Here is a 19,888-nt window from a genome sequence, read left to right as displayed (position 1 = left end):
CCTTCCCACCATGAGTTCTCCCCAGTTGTGGCGCTGCCTGCCCAGGCTCTAGTCCCGCCTCAGGCCCAGAAGATACTGTGGGTGGGGCTCTTCCTTCTGGAATGACAGCACGCCCTGCCTGCCTTGCTTGTAATTTTGGCCGCCAGGCCAGGTCTCAGACTGAAGGATGGTGGGGTGGGGGCTGGGCGAGTGCTGCCACCTGGTGGTTGGCCTCTGCAGGAGGCCCGGCCTTCTCTGAGATCTCAAGTGAGTCAAAGAGCATCAGCCCACCTTTCTGTTCCCAGGGCACCAGGCTCAAATTTACCTGGAGAAACACGGTCGTTTCTGGGGCTGGAGGGAAGCAAGGAGGGATCCTCCCTTCTCTGTTGCATGCTGGCTCCTCCCCAGCCAAGAAGTCTCAGGCAGCCCTTCTGAGGCACAGGGGAGATCGTTTACGGTCTCCCAGTGGCCCCTGTCCTAAAGGAATTATGTGCTGGCCCAGGGACAGAGGCCAGACCCCCTTCTGAGCACCCCTACTCCCTGTTTCCCCTCGCAAAGAGTAAGGGGCCCCTCTCTGACACTTGCATTTGGGCCTCAGGACGGAGGTGACTAACAGAATCAGCATGTGTTCTCAATGCTCTGGCCTCAGCCTGATATTGTTACCAGATGAGAACATGTCTTACTGGGTTTAACTCTGATGGCTGTGGAGACAGAGCACTTCGAGTAACAGGCAGCCACAGTGTGTCCTGAATAAACCCTGGCCCCTCCTACCTTGTCCTGGTGGGGGCTGGGGCTAGAGCTGGCTTGGGGGCTTCGAGAAGAGCGCTCCACTACCACCCTCCCCCATGGGCTGTCTTGGCCATGGTAGGGCGCTGGTCCTCCTGCAGAGCAGCTGGGAGATGGCCTCACGTCCCAGCCTGCTCCCCGCTGCTGGAACCTGGCTATAGGCATGGGGCTCTGGGCTCCAGCCTGGGCCTCCTCAGGCTAATTCTCTCTCTACTTTTTCTTCCTCTGGAGATGAACATCTGCAACAAGCCTTCCAACAAGACAGCCCCTGAGAAGAGTGTGTGGACAGCGCCTGCACAGGCCCGCAGACCATCCCCCGAGCTGCAGGGCCAGCGGTCGCGCCGGAATGGGTGGAGCTGGCCCCCTCACCCTCTCCAGATTGTGGCTTGGCTGCTGTACCTCTTCTTTGCTGTCATTGGCTTTGGGGTCCTTGTTCCCCTCCTGCCTCACCACTGGGTGCCCGCTGGCTATGCTGTATCCTTGGGAAAGTATGGGTAGTACATGGAAGGCCTGGGGCAGTGGACAGGGACATGGCAGGGGCCTGAGGCTGTGCTCCGGAGCCTCAGAGAGGGCAGGCAGACCCCGTCTCTACCCAGGAGGACCAGCGGTGGCCTGGCTTCCAGCCCCTATTTTGACCTCTCTGCCTGATGGGGCGAGCAGATGGACCTAATGTACCTTGGAGCATTTAGAGCCCACACAGCTGGGAACCTCATTACTTGAGGTACCACAAGGGTGATCACAGAAGAAAGCCTTAAAGCTAATTATGTCCAGAGCTCGACAGGGGATAAGTTAAGGAGTAATTATTCCACTTATTATTACTATTTTTAAAAGATTTTATCTATTTATTTGACAGAGAGAGACACAGCGAGAGAGGGAACACAAGCAGGGGGAGTGGGAGAGGGAGACGCAGGCTTCCCGCGGAGCAGGGAGCCCCATGCGGGGCTCGATCCCGGGACCCCGGGATCACGACCCGAGTCGAAGGTAGATCCTTAACAACTGAGCCACCCAGGCGCCCCTAATTATTCCATTTACAAAAGACCTTTTTCACTTTTCAAAAAGACTCATGGTAGAATTCTTTTACATACTCAGTTTCCTGGTATATTTAAAATGTGGTTTTATGTACGATCAGATAATTATGCTGTACCCGGGACTGTTTAGGACCTCATTGGTTTTGTAAATCACACTCTTAGGGTGAGGTTGAATTGACAAGAGGAGGGATAAAGATGCCCTGGAGGCTCCTGGGAACAGTGACAAACACAAACTTGCATGAGCCTGGCGGTGTGACTGCCCTAGCCTCGGCCACAGCTCCCAGGAGCAGGGGACATGGCTACAAGGCTGGCAGATTGGGGAGCAGCAGGTGGCCATGTGCCCCTGTCCAGAGGGTGCCCAGGAGAGTGTTGCCCTGGTATGTGTGCTTCATGAAAATGATTTCTTGGGCTTCTTGGGGGAGGAAGGCTAGAGTGAGCTAAAGGAGGTTCGCAGAGATGAACTTGAAAGCTTTGGGCATAGAGTCAGCAGCTGAGCTTGGGCCATAGCTCGGCCCTGTCAGGGCTGTACCAGGCTGAGCAGCTTTTGCCAGCTCTCTGGTTCTCGGCCTCCTCTGACAGGAGGAGTGCTGCCGGCTTCCCAGAGGACAAGGAACATGCAAGGGTGTGTGTGTGAGCACCAGAATGTGTGAGCTAGAAGTGTAAGCGTGCTGTCTCAGGAAACTGGTGAGTGACAAGGACAGGTGTGTGGAGAAGGACTCTAGAGAAGGTTCTTGTCCTCAGACACCAGCAACGTCACTGGAGGGCTTCCTGGTTCGCTAGGGCCCAGGGCCTCCTCATCAGCTCTGTAAATGGAAAACTGGACTTTCCCTGAGGTGACTAACAGGCCTTAGTCAGTGCTCTTAAGTAGAACGCTTCATGAAACATTCCTCCCGTGGTCTGGGATGGGCATACCCCTCAGCAGGATTACCTGGGTTTCTGCCACCAGGATACCTGGGAAGCCAGGTTAATAACCACATGGTGGGAATAAGTACAGTTAGGGCAAATCACAGTAAACAAGATAACAGCATTTATTGAGCACATATATGTACCAGGCACGGTGCCATCCCCTGTACATGGACTATGTCATTCGATCCTCATAATACTCTGTAAGGAAGGCGTTCTCCCCACTTTACTAGTGAAGAAATTGGTGCTAGGAGAGGTTGACCTCCTGAGGTCACACAGCTGATACCAGCTGAGGCCAGACGAGCTGCTCGGGCAAGCTGACCATGAGGCAGCGGGGCGGTGTAAGTGTTTTGTCCTCTCCACAGTCACTGCTGTGGGTGGTGGGGAGGCTCTCGGAGCCGCCCAGATCCGCACTCCCACTTCTAGGCCTGGATGCCTCTTCTTCCTTCCATCAAAACGACCTTTCTTCTGCAGGTTTCCTCAGGGCCCCTGAGGAATGAGGTAGGCTAATGGTGTGTACTACATACCCACCTCAGGCCTGGAAGTAAGACAGGGCCCCCGCCCTGGGTGCTTAGCCTCCCGCTGGAGGAAAGCCTTGTAGCTTGGAGATGGTCACATGGTAGGTATGAGGGTGGGAGCCTTACAGCAGATTATGGGTGGAGGAGGGCCATGTAGACCCGCGTCGCCCTGAGCCCAGATGCACGCCTGACGCGCACCCGGCCTTCTCTGCGGCTGTTTCTCCAGGTACCCTTGGCTCGGCCCCTTTCCTTCATCACCTGTATCCAGTCAGTCAGCAAGTCCTGTTGATGTTACCTCCTAAGTAGCTATCAAACTTGCCCTCATTCCTCCCCACTGCCGTCTGCCCCTCTGGCCCATGACCGTTTCGTTTCCAGACAGGTCTCCCCACACACACACTCACTTGGGCCAGTCCATCTATGTCCGTCTGTGTCCCTGCAGCTGAGCGCTCTTTCAAAATCTGAAGTTGCTCCCCAGCTTAACATCCCGTGATGGCTTCTTCCTGACTTAAGGAATGACTTTGAAGATCCTCAGGGCTCTCTGGGTTCTGCGCATTTCCCCTGCCTCTTATGTTCTCTCCTCTGGTGTTCTCTGTTGTGACACCACTGGTCTCTGGCTGGAAGGCTTTTGACTCTATCCCAACAACCAGCTAAGGCAGGAGTCCAGAACTAGCAGCCCATGGGCCTGTTTGGCCTACAGATCTTTTCTTTTTTTCTTTTTTTAAAAGATTTTATTTATTTATTTGACACACAGAGAGAGAGACAGTGAGAGAGGGAACACAAGCAGGGGGAGTGGGAGAGGGAGAAGCAGGCTCCCCGCTGAGTGAGGAGCTAGATCCCAGGACCCTGGGACCATGACCTGAGCCGAAGGCAGACGCTTAACGACTGAGCCACCCAGGTGCCCCTTTTTTTCTTTTTTCTTTTTTTTTAAAGTAGTCTCTATGCCCCTTGTGCAGCTTGAATTCACGACCCCAAGATCAAGTGTTGCATGCTCTACCAACTCAGCCAGCCAGGCGCTCTCAGATTTTATTTTTTTTTAGGTGAGATTTTCTTTTTTAATTGGGGGAAAATTAACACACAAAAAAGGACAGTCTTAAGTGTTCCTTTGGCAGGTGTGTGTTTTTAGCTCATGCACAAGTTGGGGGAGGGGCAGAGGGAGAGGGACAAGCAGACTCCCTGCTGAGCACAGAGCCCTACGTGGGGCTCAATTCCAGGACCCTGAGATCATGACCTGAGCCGAAGTCAGACACTTAACTGACTGAGCCACCCAGGTGCCCCTGGCAGGTGTGTTTGTTTTAAAAATTATTTATTGTCAATATTTAAAAAATGAGACTTCACATAAAAATCCAGATTTCTCGTTCCTTTTGAAAAGCCACAATTTGGTGACATGTGCCCTCATTCCTGCATGGCAGCAATGAGCTGAGCTGGAACCATCCATTAGCCACCCCTCTGGCTGGGACTCTGTTTGCTCCTAGTACCCAGCCAAGACCCTCCTGTCGATTTTATACCAGGTGCCTATTGTCTTCCTCTCCAAGTCTCAGGTGAGATGATACTTCCTCAGGGCAGCCTTCTGAATCCCATCAGACTAGATGAGGCCATGCAGTTACTCACTTAGTCCCATGAACTTCCTTCTTTGTAATCAACCCATTATGTGATTAACATATGTGTTTCCCACCTGACTGCAGGCTCCTTGGGGTGAGGGACCAAGTCTGTCTTGCTCCTGCCATTGCCTGTAGGGCCTGGTGTAGAGAAAGACCTCAGTGAACAGTTGAGTGAATGAACCAAGGGGTGGGGAGGGGAAGAAGTGTTAGGCAGGCCGGAAGCTAAATGTTTGCTAAATATTCAGTGTGTCTGAAGAGAGGCTGGAATGGTGAGGAGTAGTGGTTGCTGATACCAGGCAGTTTTGACAGGAGCTGTGGAGCTGGAGCAGAAGGGCCCTTGGCACTGAACTGAATAGTAGACTGTAGTTTGAGAGCCACTGTAGAAATTGAAGCAGACAAGGTTTTAGGTTTAAGCTATGCGAAGCTCACTTCGGGACCAAGTGAAGGGCAGGCTCAAGGGCGCGCAGACAGGAGGAACAGTTAGGAGACTAGGGAATAACCCAGGAAAGGGGTGAAGGCCTGACCTACAGCCAGGGCTGTAGGGACAGAGAGGTTGTGATGGGCTATGGGACTCGCATTCCGCTGTGGTACAGCACCTTAGGGCAGAGCCTTGCTCATGCAGACATGTATGGAAGTTTGGCCGCTGGGAGGAGGAGGAAGAAGGAAAAACGAGGTTGGGCAGCTAATGGATGGAGGATGAATGATGGAAGGATGATGTCTGCCTGGTTAGCAAGAGGATAGATGGATAGATGGATAGATGGCGGATGGCTGCCTCGGTAGAGTCTCTTGGTGAATTTTTACTAATTTAGACTTTGCAGCAAGTTGTCAGCATGCTTATCCCCAGCATTTGGTCTAGTCATTGAGCAGATAGGTCCTAGAAGATCTGTGTTTCAGCTCCAGAATTAGCCATGCTGCCCCTGGCCAGGCCCTGAATATGCCAAGTCACCTCAGAACCCTGAGCCCTAGGGCTCCAAGTAGCTGGACTCCAGTCGGGGAGGTGGTGGGTGTATGAGACGCTGTCTACAAGTGATTCTCCATCTGGCCCAGCTGCTGAGAAAGGATGGCTGCTTCCCACTCAGAGCTGACTTCCTATGAAGGCAAGAGAAACAAACTTAGAACTTATATTTTGGGTCCCTTGGCCTTAGAGGATAATCTCCTCAGTCTCACTTCATCATTTAGAATCTGCAACCAGATCATCTGGATTCTGAGGTCAGACCAGCCAGCACCTGTGCCAGTCCTGGAGGAGTGAGGCCAGAGGCCTGTGGTTGGGCCCCCCAGCGGCAGTAGGCAGTGGCTTGTGAGCTTTGTTACCAGATGGCTCCTCTCTTCCATCTGGGGCATGGGTATGCTGAAGCGGTCTGACAAGGAAGCTCTTGTGGGACTGGAGGTAGGAGGTGCACACTCGGAGTCTCTGCATGAGGGAGTCACATGGAGGTAGCCAGCTGTTGTTGGGCTCCATAAAGTTGGGGAGGGGGGCTTCCAGCCGGCAGAGTGCAGAGTGAGTCTTTAACCTGCTGGGCCAGTGCATGGGCGCCATCTTTGCCGGCCACCTCGTGGTTCACCTGACCGCTGTCTCCATCGATCCAGCAGATGCCAACGTGCGGGACAAGAGCTATGCAGGGCCCCTGCCCATCTTCAACCGCAGCCAACACGCACACGTCATTGAAGATCTGCACTGCAACCTGTGTGACGTAGATGTGTGAGTGAGTGTGGGCTGAGGGTGTGTGTGGGTGCCGAGTGTGCCCTGGGAAACTGCCAGTGGGCGCTCCAGGGAGAGAGGCGCCTGCCCAGGGCTTTAGAATTATCCTGATGCCGCAGAACCCTCGTGTTTTACACAGTCAAGAATCTTGATGGAGTGACAGAGAATTGGGTGAAGGACAAGGAGATTGGAAACAGAAGATGAGGAATGGCATTTCCAACAGTTAAAGTAGGAAACATTTGGCACTGCCACACACTTTTCTAATGACTAATTCTGTTACCCCCCCCCCCCATTTCTCACAAGCATTCCCAGAGAGGGAGGAGAATTAATGCTTGAGTACTTATTATGTGCTAAGTGCTTATGAACAACCCTGCAGGGTAGGCAGCATCTTTGTCACCTCACAGAAGAGGAAGAGCCCAATGCTGCAAAAGGCTGAGAGAGGCCTGCATATGGCTATTGGGTAGCAGAGCCAGATTCACAATCCAGCCTGCCTGGCCCCCAAGCCCATACTGTTATCCTCAGTTACCCATGAGGAATCTGAGGCCCAGAGAGGCCAAGTGACTTCCTCCAGATCACACTGCTAGTGGCAAGGGCAGTCAGAATGTGCAGAGCTCATACCCCCTTGGCTGTTAGGGACTGCCTCCCTAGGCCCCTCTCTCCCTTCCTGGAGCTTCCAGCCTCAGGCAGGGGATTGGGGGTGGGGGTATGGTCCAAGGCTAGCTCCACATTTCTTATCTTGTGATCTAGCAGCCTGTTGAAGAGGGTGTGTCCACAGGACAGAGTAAGAGCCAACGGCCTTAAGGCACTGAGGAGTTTGGTGTCAGGTCATCCTTTCTTTCGCTAGGCACCGGTCAGTGCATTGTTCTTTAGTGGATGCTGTGGCAGTGGCTACCCACTCTGTTCTCTTCTGGGGGAAGGGGTTGCAGCTCACTCCACACGCCGTTGGGCTTGCATTCCTAATGTGGTCTCACCTCATCAGACCCCCTGCAGCAACTGCTCACCTAGATGTCAGCTTGCTCCTCTTCCTTTGGCTCCCTTTGGGTAGCCCAGACAGACTGAGGTTTTCTGAAAGAATGCCAGTAAAATTCCCATAGACTGGCAGGGAAACAGGGACTCAAAAAATGGAGATGTCCGAGAAACCAATGCAGGCCCTAGACCCAGCAGCCTTGCTCTCTTCTGCTCCCTGGTCGCACGCCTGCATCGTCTCCTGGCGCGGCGCAGGGGTCGTTGCTTGGAGAGGAAGCCCCATTTCCGTTTCATAGCACCGTCATGCAGGTGCGCAATCCTAGAGTGGGAAAGTGTAACGCCTCCCAACCCCTCCTTCCTGCCTCCGAGTCCCCTGGCCGTTCAGAAACGAGGCCTTCTGTGGGTGCTCTGCTTTGCAGTGCCGCCAGAGGGCGTGCGCGCTCCCCGTCGCCGCGCTCCGCCGTGGAGCCGAGGGCTTGGTGGGTAACCCGCTCCAGGTGCGGCATCCGGGCCACTGGTCCCTCCGTCGCCGTCTCCGCTGCCCGGCGAGCGGCCCACGGGGAAGTGCAGGAAAAGCTAAACCAAACGTGTTGTGCCCCTTCCACCCCTTCCTGCAGGAGCGCTCGCTCTAAGCACTGCAGCGCCTGCAACAAGTGCGTGTGCGGTTTTGACCACCACTGCAAGTGGCTCAACAACTGCGTGGGCGAGAGGAACTACCGGTGAGAGCTGGACACGGGCCGCACGTTTGCCTGGGGATGCATGGGTGTGAGGGTGAGCCAGGGATCCTGAGCCTGCCTATGGGGCGGGGCGGGGCTGGGGTGCTTAGAGGGCCCGGCACTGGTGTGCATTAGCGCGTGCTGGTCTGAGGGTGGTGCTCCTGATGGCTGCTGCTCAGGACTGCTGAGGGCAGGTTTGGGGTCTTATTCCTGCTGGGGCGGCCGCCCAGATTAATCTTTGCCCAAGCCATTGACTGCATGAAGAGTTTGGGCTGTGGGGTCAGAGGCCTGGGTCCCCATCCCATCCACCGGCCCTTCTGAGTTCTGGGCCCTTACCCAGCTGGAGCACCTGGGTGCTGATAGCTGCCCACGGCCGGGCCCAGGCTCTTTCTACACAGTGTGGCATCTGCCTTACTGGGTGTCCTGCTCCTCGTGCTGGTGGCCACTTATGTCTTTGTGGAGTTCTTTGTCAACCCCATGCGGCTGCGCACCAATCACCACTTTGAAGGTCAGTTCCAGCTCCAGGCCCACTCCCACCCTCCAACCCTGGGCCTGTTCCGGTCGCTGGTCATAGACCCAGATGAGCAGTCTGCCTGTGCCTTGCAGTGCTGAAGAATCACACAGATGTGTGGTTTGTGTTCCTGCCCGCTGCCCCTGTGGAGACACAGGCTCCTGCCATCCTGGCCCTGGCCGCCCTACTCATCCTTCTGGGCCTGCTTTCCACAGCCCTGCTGGGCCACCTGTTCTGCTTCCACATTTATCTCAGTAAGTCCCTCCCCATCCGTGCCCCAACACACACACACACACACACACACACACACACACACACACACAGACACACACACTCATACAGCTACACCTGCCTTGCAGGGTATAGGGGTCCTTAGGCCACAGGGAGGTACCAGTGGGTGGTAGAACCGTGTGCTGTAGAACCCTGAAACCATGCTCCTTCTCAGTACTGGCTTTCTGTGGTGGCCTGATCTCATTTCATGGGTTAGTGTATTTGGGGACAGTGGTTTCAGGCTGGGGCTGGGTACCCTCCCTTACCTTCTGAACTCTAGGATCCCCTTTCCACTGCATTGAGCCCTCTCCTCACCCCCTCAGTGTGGCACAAGCTCACCACCTATGAGTACATCGTGCAGCATCGCCTGCCACAGGAGGCAAAGGGGGCCCACAGGGAGCTCGAGTCATGTCCCCCCAAGATGCGGCCCATTCAGGTATAGAAGTGGCTCAGACGGCTAAGGGGGTGGGTGATGGGGCCTGGGTGTGGGAGGAGTGGTTGGCTGTGTAGCAAGTAGCAGTGATGAGACAGGGCAAAGGGAAGCAGGCCTGGAACCGCAGCTGGAGTCGGGGATGCTGGAGGCAACAGGAGCAAGGCCAAGCCTATACTAAGCACGTATCTGCTTCTCAAGTGTGGGCACAGCCAAAGGGAGCCCTGTGTTTCCCTGACCCCAGGTACATTCCTGTCCAGGCTCCAAGCATGTGCTGGAGGGCATGGAATGTGGGAGCCTGAAAGTGGGCAGGTTGGGGCTGCAGAAGAGAGAGGGATGGACCAGCGAATAGGTCACTAGGATGGAGCCATCAGTTCTCTCCACTCGTGATCCTGAGCCCTTATACCCATTACCCTATTTAATCTTTAAAAGAGCCCGTGAAGCAGGTAACGTAACTGTACCCATGTTGCAGATGAGCCTATTGAGGCCCAGAACGGTTAAACAAGCTGGGTCTGGGAAGAGTTAAAGTCTTTACACTCTGAAGCAGGAACCCTCCAGCCCAGCTACTGACCAGCCTATTCCCATTCCCACGCCCCGTGGCTTCCTGAGGTCAGCAGCTGGGGGTGGGGGTGGTCCAGTTCTTGGAGCCCCCAGGGACTGGGAAGGGAGGGGGCCCAGGCAGGCCTTACTGGGAAGGCTGAACTCTGGATCCCAAGTCCTCATGGCAACTAGACACAAACACAGGCTGGTGGGCGGATTGGGAGAAGGCTTGGGACCCCGCCTCTCCTGTTGTCATTGCCAGGGTCGGGCCAGGCTGCCAGGCCTGGGAGGCCTGGGGGAGTGCTGACTTTTGGTGGCAGCCCCCCTGCCACACCACCGTGTACAGAGATTGGTGCCTGGCACAGAACACATGTAAGTGCAGTGGCAGCCATCCTGGGAGTGGGCAGCTTCTCTATCCCCACTTCACAGAGGAGACAGCCTCAGAGATGTAGGCAGGAGACTTTCTCAAGCTTCATAGTCAGTATCCATTGAGGCAGGGCTGGCCCTAGGATGCGTAGACTAGAGGGCTCCTGGCCCCTGCCCTGTAGTCACTGCCTGCCTAGGCTCTGGAGTCAGGTGTGGCAGCAGAAGCAGCAAGGGCAGTTAGTATCATCTGCACATGACCTGAGGGAGGCTTCCGGTGGGGGGTGGTGTGCTTGTCCCACTGCAGAGAGGACAGTGCTGAGGCCGAGAGGTACCATTTACTGCGCAGGAATGTGCACATTTTGCAGGTCTCTGGGGGAGGATCCCAGGGGGATTTGAGTGGGGGAACCCCGGTGTACCCTCAGACTTCTCCAGCTGGCTAGCGCCTGGCTCCTGTCTCATCCCGGCCCCTCAGGCTTCTGGGACCATCCTCTGGTGGTGCTTCTCCCACCCATCCTGCCCCACCCCGCTTCTGGAGCCCCAGGGCACTAGGGTAGGCTTTGCCCCTTTCTGCTGGGCCCTGGAGGGGTGCTGAGTCCTCACTGGGGAAGAGGAAAGATGTGGGGTGCGGATTACCTTGAGGTCCCAGTTCTCACGACTGGCCTCTGATCCCTTCCTTTCCAGTGTTCCTCTGCTAAGGCTGTCACCCCCACACTACTTTCCAGAGGGCTAGCTTGGGCATTGGTTGGGCATCAGTCTCCGTATCTGTGCAGCCAGCCTGGGGCTGGCTGGGCTCTGTCCCCCAGATCTGCCAGGGCCCTGAAGGCAGACTCCCCACCCCCACCCTGAGCAGGAATGCGGGAGGGGCCCCACTCTGGAGCCGTTGGCCCCAAACATAGGCTTGTTTTAGAGACAGCGTTGCTGTTACAGTGTCATCTCTGCATTAGTCAGGACGCCTGGGTCTCCATGGAAACGACTTCCCAGCGTGCGACAGCTGTCCGGGTGCCCTCCCCCACCCGGTGGGGGCAGGGCATCATTGTCCTGGCTCTGCCCTACACCCTTTGTACCTGGGTTGGCTTTTTCCTAGCTTTTGTCTCCTGGTCTGCAGTCCTCATGGGTGTCCTGTGTCCTGGGTGGCAGCCCAGCCCACTTCTGTGACCTCCTGACCTCAGGTCCCTGCGCTTTCAGGGGTTGGGTCTGCCACTCCCAGTGTGGCTGTGAGGATCAGTGACTAAAGTAGACACAGAACTTCCCTACAAGCCTGATCCCGAATGGGGCTGTGGAGCTGTTTTTTCCCTACCTCCTACTGCCTCCTCTTTTGAGGTGGGGGAGACCTCCCATTGTCCCACTAGCCCCCATCACCACCACCCCCACCCCCCAGGTAGCCAAGATTGTGGCTGGTACCTTGAGGACTCAGCTGCGGTCCAGTCATGCTGTGATACAGCCTTGGGCGCACACTCTGGCATATGAACTGCTGGCCAGTCTCCCACCAGGGAAAAAATCAGTTCAGAGACTGCAACCCTGCGAAAAGAGAGGAACCAGAAGAGGGTTGCTCTGAGAGCCTCTTCCCTACCACCCACCTTGGCCAGAGCAGACTGGGTGCATTGGACCTATGAGGCTAGGGGCTTCCTGGAGGAGTTTGACTAGATGAAGTAAGGAAGATGGTGGGGATGGGGTAAGGTCCAGAAATGGGTGTTTTAAGCCTTGGCCTACAGAGAGATTTTCCCAGCATAGCTGGGAAGCTTGGAGGACAGTCATAGACCTCTGCACCCAGACTTCGCACAGAGACCAGTGAGAAGGGGGTGTTCTGTATAGGATGGGGTACTGTATACAGGATGGAGTAGGCTCAGGACCCAGAAGGCCTTGGATCCACACCTGGCCCCCCAGCCTCCCTGACCCCCACCTTCCCCAGGAGATGGAGTTCTACATGCGGACCTTCAGCCACGTGCGCCCAGAACCCCCTGGCCAGGCCAGGCCTGCCACAGTGAATGCCAAGTGAGTGCAACCTGGGCATGTGCCACCTGGACATCTCTCATTGGCATGGCAGGGACATCTAAGGTGGGAGAAAGGGGGTAGGCCAAGGCCAAAGTATATAGGTCTGGGTCCAGCCTGGCAAAGCCTTGAACAAATCAATGCCCCTTTCTATGTACTAGGAAGGGAGGCTTATTTCAGGGCCTCCAGCGGGGTGGGATTTGAGGGAACAATGGCCATCCAGCGATTACCTTTCCACTTCCCCCTCAGTCTTTCCCAGTTCTTTGCCACCCGACGCCAAGTGGAACCCCCACCACCCTCCTCCCCAGAGACTCGGGCTCTGCCCCCCCGGATCCAACCCCAGGTAAGGGGTACTGTGCTGGCCTCCTCGCCCAGGAGGAAGGGGATGGAAAGAAGCCTCTACCCTGCCCCACTCCTCTGCTTCTTTGGGCGATGTGCGGTCTAAGGGGCGCTCAGGTTCTCCCCTCTCTCTGCAGAAAAAGAGGAAGCGGCGTGTGTATAAGGTGCCAACCTCTGGGACCTTGGACCCTGAATCGCCGCTGCCCAGGCTGCCGGGTGAGTGTCTCTTCCTGACCGCATCCTGAGCTCTGAGGGAAAGGTAGGGCCCCGAGAGTGTCACAGCCCCCAGTTTCACATTTTCCTCCATCCCCGCAGTGCCCTGGGCCCCAGGCCGCAGCTCCAGCTCGCCATCGGACTCCGCGGGCCTCAGCCCAGTGCACGCCGCTGGGCCTGCAGGCGCCTACCACTCGGCGTCAGCCGAGTCCATGGACGAGATTCCAGTGGCCCAGACGCGCCTGGGCAGCGCCGCTCTGGCTGCCCCAGGGGGCAGGGGCCGAGAGATAGGGCTGGCGCTGCAGGTGCGTGCACCCGCGGTTTTCGTGAGCCCGAGCAGCGGCGAGCCCGGAGCGCGGGGTGGCCCGGAGGCCGGCCTGGCTTAGTCGGGTGGAGAGGCAGGAGGGCCAAGGAGGAGCGGCCAGCCGGATTCTCTATGCAACACCCCCACCCTCGCCGCACCGAGTGCACTTTGGGAGCCCCTGCGGTCGGCGGGTCCCTTCCCCCAAGACTCAGCAATACCCGCCCCACCGGCCATGATGCTCCAATAAACTTTTTTTTTTTTTTTTTTTTTTAATGCTTTTGCGGACTTAGTGCAGACTTTCTTAATGGCAAGGGCCACAGGCCATGCTGGAGCTGGACCACTGTCAGTCGGCCTAGGGGTGGGGTGGGAGGGGCTCGTACATTGAGTCACCACCCAGATTGTCATATGGAAAGGTACACGTGGACCGAAGGCGCTCAGGTACAGGGCTTCTGGTTGTGAAAAGTCCTTGGAAGGCTGCCTGGAGGAGATTGTTTTTCTTGAAGATAGGGTTTATACTTGAAGAGGGAAAACAGGCTTTGAGATCCGGAGGCAGCAGCAGGAGCAGAGACTGCGAGGCCGACACCGGGGTAGGATGGGAATAAAGGAGTACGCGGACCCCAGAGGTCCTGGAGCTTTTTCCTGCAGTTGGGATGGCGGTCGGTGTACCAGGATTCTGGGACTGGGCACTCGTGATGCGCTCATTGTTCCCTCCTGCTCCCAGTGCTCCCGAGTTGTGGCCTGGGGATGCCAAACGTTAATTGGAAAGCTGTGGTCTTGAGCCAGCTCTAGACCCCACTGTCATTGAGGGAAGGGACTTCTCCCCGCCCCAACTCCCCCCGCCCCACCTCCCTCCCACCCCGCCCGCTCCAGCTCCCAAATGGCCTTCGGTTGCGGCTCTGGAAAGCTTCATCTCTGCCGTGGAGGTGGGGGCCTGCTTTGAACTTTGGGCAAAGCCCCGGATGGGGCTGTTTTCCTATTAGGGGGTCATCCGAGGACGTCCAGAGCTTCAGAGGGCCGGTATCCCCCAGCGCGAAGGCCACGGAGCTGCCCTGGGAGCTGCGGGATCAGGCTTTAGCAGTAGCTCCGCCCCCGCGGAGCGCGGAGGGGGCGGGGTCCTGTGGGTGGGGCCAGCGTGACCTTGGTCATTCTCCCGCCGAGGCAGCCCTGGGGGTGGGACTCGCTGTCTCTATGGAGACCGAGAAACAGGGGATAATACGGCGGAACCGCCCGGGCTGCAGTCCCGCCCCGGAGCCGGCAGGGAGCAGAGCTTTGGAGCCGCCTGGTCTCCCGCGTCCGCCGGTCCGTTCTTGCGTCCTTCTGTCCATCGAACACGCACTGCAGGAACAGCCACGAAGTAGAAGCAGGTAAGAGACCCGGGCGCCGACCACCCTAATCCGTATCCTGCATGATAAGGAAGAGGGTGGGGTGGGAGCGCCCTGGAAGGGGTTCCAGCCCCAGATGGTACCGAGCCAACTGAGCGGCCCTGTCCTGGGCCCCAGGCGTTCCTCCCCCACCTCCTCGCCCGGCTGATTGATGACTCCAGCTGTCCCAGTGGGAGCCAGCGGGTGGCCCCAGTTCTTGGGCGTGGCTGCTGCATCCTTGGCCTGCAGACTCCTGGGACTGCGGCCTGCGACCTGGTTCCACCTGATTAGTACCAAAAATCCTTCCCACTGACAAGAGTGAGCATTGGAGGCAGGAGCCTGCCAGTCACCTGGGACAAGCATCTGTGTCCCACAAACTCCCCCAGACTTTACCCTTGGGCCGGGTCTCTGGATCCCTGGTGGGAGGTTGCAGTGTAGAAAGAGGGAAGGGGAGTGCTGTGTGGACTGGGATTGTGGGCTGACAGGGTCATTACAATGTAGGGGCTGTGGGGACGCCAGTACCAGAAATTGCAACTTAGGTATGGGTGAGGATGGTCACTGGGAGAGGGTTTTCAATGTTAAGGCCAGTGGTAAATGTAAAGGGGGTGTAGTTCTGTAGGGGCCCAGGCTGTGGTCACTGGAGGCCTTAGAATAAAAGACAGAGGTAGATGATGTTTGCTGAGGACATGACTGAGGGTGTGGTCAGGAGGCTGCAGTGGAGATGCAGAGTGTGCTTAGGGAGTCTTAACATGGGGGCTCTCAGCGTAGTACCTGGGAGTCTGGAAGTGTAAGTCTATGGATGTGGGCACCTGGGGGGCTTCAGAGCAGGGTTGAGCATGAGGCCAGAAAACTGTGGGTATGTGGACAAGGGTGGGTCTGAGGATGTGGTCGGAGGCTACAGGTGTATGGAGAGGGGGTAAGTTGGGAAGCTCTGGTTAGGGGGCTCAGTAAGAGCCGTGGGTATGTGGATGGGGGTCCTCATCTCAGGACTGGGGTGTGTGTGGATGGAGACAGCTGCAGCAGAGGGCTGAAGGTGTGGTCAAGGAGGCCTCAGTACTGGGCTGTGTTACATGGAGGGAGTTTCAGTGTAGGGCTGTAGGTGTGGTCAGGGGATTGCAGGGGGACTGTGAGGGTGTAGAAGGGACACTTTAGTGGAGGGCTGAGGGTATTATTGGTGAGTTTCTGTACAGAGCTCTTAGTAGATGTGTGGGGGTGGGTGCTGAGGTAATGGTCCAGGCCCTCAGTCCCAGGGCTGGTTAAGGGTGTGGTCAGGGGTATAAGGCCGAGAATGTAGAGCCAGGGCTGAGTATATTCAGCTGTGGGGGTGGGGGACTGGTGTGACGGTGTCAGGGTGTGGCCAGGGGCTTCCATGGAAGACTGAAGGTGTAGACACTGGGGAAGTGTTCCAGTCACCAACATGCCTCTGGGGGCTCATAACTCTACAACCCCTACCCATGCTAGTCCCCAAATCACCTGCTCTTCCTAAACTCTACAGACTGGGAGGTTACAGTGCCAATGGATGGCAAGGGGCCAGGTGGCCACGGTTGTGCCCCAGGCGCTGGGAGTGCTGGTGTGCCGCACCCGTGGGCGCCAGTTCCCTAGCCCAGCCCAGCCGCTCTGGGAGCTTCTCTCTCAGCCGCCCTGACACCATCCTGGCCTTAGCAACATTCTCCAAGTAGCACTACCCTTCCTTAGCAACTGTCTCCAGGCTTCAAAAACTGTGGCCAGGCCAGCCCCAAACTCCTGCTCCCCTCATGTTTTTGTTTAACAGCAAATAGTAACAAGGTCCTGGCTGGGCCAGCTGCACCCCTGCCTAAGGCATGCACCCCTGCTCATGCTTTGGCTCCCTTCTCAGCCTGGGCTGGGTCTTGCTGGGTCCTGATGACCCTGACAGAGACCCTGTCCTCACTAAATACCTGCCCAACAGCTAGGCCCTGACCTAGCTTCGCATGGAACTCCCAGGGAGGGGGGCCAGCCTTGCCACCCTCACTTCCACCCAAGCAGGCCTTGTGCCAGGGCCAAAGCCATGGCCCCAGCTGCTGACCTCACAGTTTTTCTGGACAGTGCCACTCTGTCCCAGCCTGGTGTGGGCATCATGATTTCATCTTCTTAACTCCACTCTAAGCCAGGGCTGGCATTAAGTGACAGCACCTTTCCTCTCGGGACTCAGGTCCAGGGACACAGTGCTGGCCCCTCTCCCCAGGCAGCTCCATCTCCAGTTCTGAGGGTATATGGCATAAGTGCCCATAACTCAGAACTTGGTAGGTTTTGAGGTAGAGGCAGTGATGTTCTGTGCCTTGGGGAGGGGAGGGGCAGCTTGGCTGCGAGGTGACTGAGGTGGGTTCCCCCTGCAGGGTGGCATGGCAACGAGCACAGATGTGGCTGGGCTGGAGGAAAGCTTCCGCAAATTTGCCATCCATGGTGACCCCAAGGCCAGTGGGCAAGAGATGAATGGCAAGAACTGGGCCAAGCTGTGCAAGGACTGCAAGGTGGCTGACGGAAAGGCCGTGACGGGGACAGATGTCGACATCGTATTCTCCAAAGTCAAGTGAGCCCCAGGCAGTCCTTGCTTCTGATGTTCCCAGGTGGGGAACTGGGGGGCTGGAACCAGGGAAGACATGGAGAAGGGGGAAAACTCATGGTGCCCACATACCTGGCAGGGGAAAGTCTGCTCGGGTTATCAACTATGAGGAGTTCAAGAAGGCCCTAGAAGAGCTGGCAATGAAGCGATTCAAAGGGAAGAGTAAGGAGGAAGCCTTTGATGCTATCTGCCATCTGGTGGCAGGCAAGGAACCAGCCAATGTGGGCGTCACCGTAAGTACCCTGGCTGGTCTTGGGTGGCCACTGAGGGGGATATAGGGAATCACGGCTGGGGAGGAAGGCTGGGCTCCCTAACCAGGCCTCCGTGGGGGAACAACTCTATCCAAACAGAAAGCAAAGACAGGAGGTGCTGTGGAACGGCTGACCGACACCAGCAAGTACACAGGCTCCCACAAGGAGCGCTTCGATGAGAGCGGCAAGGGCAAGGGCATTGCTGGGCGTCAGGACATCCTGGATGACAGCGGCTATGTGAGTGCCTACAAGAATGCAGGCACCTATGATGCTAAGGTGAAGAAGTGAGGCCTGGGAAGGCCCCCAGTGCGGCTGCCCCCAGCAGAGCCTCAGGCCTGGGCCTAAAGGGCACGTGGAGCAAGACAGCCCTGTCCCCTCCCTGCTGGACCTACCACCCAGCGCTTTCTGCCCAGCCCCACAGGGCTAGCCTACCAGGCCTCTGACCCAGACTGCTCCCCTTCCCCTTTCCTCCCTGACTTCTGGCTGTTTGGGGAGAGTCTGTGCCTGTAGCCCCACTGCCCCACCCTAGCCCCGGGCATGGCTAACCCCTGCGTGCTTGCCTCATATTTAAGCTGCTGCTCTGGCCAAGTGCCTAATTCTTACCCAGACCTCAATAAAGACACCTTTTGTACCAGTATGGCCTGGTCAGGTTTATAATAATGGGGTTAATGACATTCACACCCTGCTGACCTCTGTGTTACCACTCACTTGCATGTCACTCTCTGCTGATCATTACACTGGTAACCCTGCCCAGAAAAAGACACATACCAGGCCCCTTCCATTAGCACAGAGCAACACTTCCTGAGGATGCTCCTTAGGGAAATCTAAGGTCTCTCACCTCAGCCCTGACCCACAGTCCTAACATCACAGCTTGCCGTCCTATTAGGGTTCAGTCTTGGCCTCTCCAGGAAAGAGGAATGAGACAGCAGACTAGGCCTGGGCCAGGTGTTGGGCAGGGCCCAGTGCCAGGCGTCAGGTCTATGCCTGCTGACAGGTCCCCACCTCAATGGGGCTACCAAAGTTAGTCATTCTGGGGCCTAGCTCAGAAGGTCAGAAAATGCAAGACCAGTAAGAATGTTAGAGAGTAGATAGTCCAACTCCCTAATTTTATAGCTGAGGCCCAGAGAGTGAGGGGGCTTCTGCAGAATAAAGCTCAGAACCATGCCTCTTGCCTCAGGCCAGGCTTTTTCTAACAGAAAGCCCCAACACTGATTTCCAGAAACGGGGCGGGATGGCCAGTGATAGAGCCTGCCACCCAACACCAGCCTTTGGCATGTGAACACGGTGTGTCCAACAGTGAAGGGGCTTCTGATTCCCTCCCATTTGTTCAACATCCCAGGTTGGGAGGAGGGAGGGGAAATCTCTGGTCCCTGAGGAGTCCTGGAAGTTTCCAGATCAACCTTTTTTCTTTTCTAAGGCTCTGGGTGTTAGGCCATAGCTATTCCCAAGCCCAAGGCTTTGGGGCCAACTCTCCTTCCTTCCTGCTGACAAGCAGGCTGGATGGGACTTAGGGCCTGCCCAGGAGAGGGCAACTCCCAAGGGTGCCAGAAAAGGCTTAACAGATAAACACTCACAAATGCCTTTTTTTTTTTTTCTGATGTGGATAAGGCAGCAAAGCAGTACAGCTGTTTACTCCCTCATCCCACAGACTGTTCTGGGATGTTCCTGCCCCAGGTATGCCCAGAGTCCCTTGAGCCCAACTCTATTTGGAGTGGGGATGGAGAGGAATAATATGGCTTGGGGCAGGGACGCTGGGGAGATGAGGTGGGAATTACAGGGGGGAGGTCAGCACCTGGCCACAGCAGAGCCTTGCCTAACAGCTGACAGCTGTGGGCTCCTCCTGACTCAGCTGACCACATCACTTTGCCCAGGGAGGAGTTTCAGAGACCTTTACCTCTCCCATCAGCAAACAGTAAGAGGAATGATTTCTCCAGCCTTGTGGAATTTGGTGAATTGCAAACTTAAGTGAGCAAAATAAGAGTGAAACCCAAATCCTTCTGGCTTGCATTTGCTAAAATATCCTCATAGTGAAAAGAATTTAACTGCATTGCAAATTGGTCCAGGCTAGTAAGCTGCAGGTGAGAGTACCATCCAATGTAGAGGGGAGCAGCAGCTCAGCTCCTCCTGTGACTGGCAGCGTGGCTTAGAAGAGCCCAGAGAGAGAACAGGCTGAGCCCCAAAACTCCACCTTATAGGAGTAAAGCCCCTCTTCTTCCTGAAAAGTAGTTATAGAGTCTGAGAGCAATCAAGGCCCTCTCAGAGCCGGGAAACTCCTTAAAGACTGATGGGTCTAGCAGAATCTGGTATGTGGCATCGACTGGCCAAACAATGCCCCTTCAGCCCTTCAGTTACCACTGTTTCATCTTCCAGTCTCCTCACGGTGGAAAGCTTTGGGTCCCCCTGCTAGGAAAGCAGGCAGGCAAGGAAGAGAGCTTAGGTTCTGTGGGATGGAGCCATTAAAACTCTATGTTTGGCTGGCAAGAAGGCTACACTTGTCAGATTGGCCCTGCTCCTCCTTTTGGACACAGAACTTCCCTGAG

General features: G+C 56.3%; 2 protein-coding genes across 2 annotated transcripts; both read left to right on the top strand.

Moving 5' to 3' along the window:
- Window positions 1–972: 972 nt before the first annotated feature.
- ZDHHC1 (zDHHC palmitoyltransferase 1) lies at window positions 973–13,237 on the top strand. Its single transcript, XM_028094866.2, has 10 exons — window positions 973–1,239; window positions 6,336–6,511; window positions 8,095–8,196; window positions 8,577–8,701; window positions 8,800–8,958; window positions 9,298–9,410; window positions 12,220–12,302; window positions 12,549–12,642; window positions 12,776–12,854; window positions 12,954–13,237. The coding sequence occupies exons 1-10, from the start codon at window positions 997–999 to the stop codon at window positions 13,235–13,237; spliced, it is 1,458 nt and encodes a 485-aa protein (XP_027950667.1). The 5' UTR covers window positions 973–996.
- Window positions 13,238–14,403: 1,166 nt separating this feature from the next.
- Window positions 14,404–17,985, top strand: TPPP3 (tubulin polymerization promoting protein family member 3). The gene is made up of 4 exons (XM_028094880.2): window positions 14,404–14,519; window positions 16,871–17,064; window positions 17,177–17,330; window positions 17,448–17,985. Exons 2-4 carry the CDS (start codon window positions 16,877–16,879, stop codon window positions 17,634–17,636), a joined length of 531 nt encoding a protein of 176 aa, XP_027950681.1. The 5' UTR covers window positions 14,404–14,519; window positions 16,871–16,876; the 3' UTR covers window positions 17,637–17,985.
- Window positions 17,986–19,888: the final 1,903 nt, after the last annotated feature.

Source organism: Eumetopias jubatus, unplaced genomic scaffold (assembly GCF_037043125.1).
Source record: "Eumetopias jubatus isolate StellerSeaLion01/CBP00866 unplaced genomic scaffold, mEumJub1_p1.0 scaffold_10, whole genome shotgun sequence".
NCBI lineage: Eukaryota > Metazoa > Chordata > Mammalia > Carnivora > Otariidae > Eumetopias > Eumetopias jubatus.
Note: the sequence above shows the minus strand (reverse complement) of the source record. Positions and strands in the feature narration are given on the sequence as shown.

Excerpts from the sequence above, each read along its gene's own strand:
- ZDHHC1 (XM_028094866.2), top strand. The coding sequence starts at position 997 with ATGAACATCTGCAACAAGCCTTCCAACAAGACAGCCCCTGAGAAGAGT. Across the intron at positions 6,512-8,094 it reads AACCTGTGTGACGTAGATGT|GAGCGCTCGCTCTAAGCACT; the intron begins GTGAGTGAGTGT and ends CCCTTCCTGCAG. Across the intron at positions 12,855-12,953 it reads GCCGCTGCCCAGGCTGCCGG|TGCCCTGGGCCCCAGGCCGC; the intron begins GTGAGTGTCTCT and ends CCATCCCCGCAG.
- TPPP3 (XM_028094880.2), top strand. The coding sequence starts at position 16,877 with ATGGCAACGAGCACAGATGTGGCTGGGCTGGAGGAAAGCTTCCGCAAA. Across the intron at positions 17,065-17,176 it reads ATCGTATTCTCCAAAGTCAA|GGGAAAGTCTGCTCGGGTTA; the intron begins GTGAGCCCCAGG and ends CATACCTGGCAG. Across the intron at positions 17,331-17,447 it reads CAGCCAATGTGGGCGTCACC|AAAGCAAAGACAGGAGGTGC; the intron begins GTAAGTACCCTG and ends CTATCCAAACAG.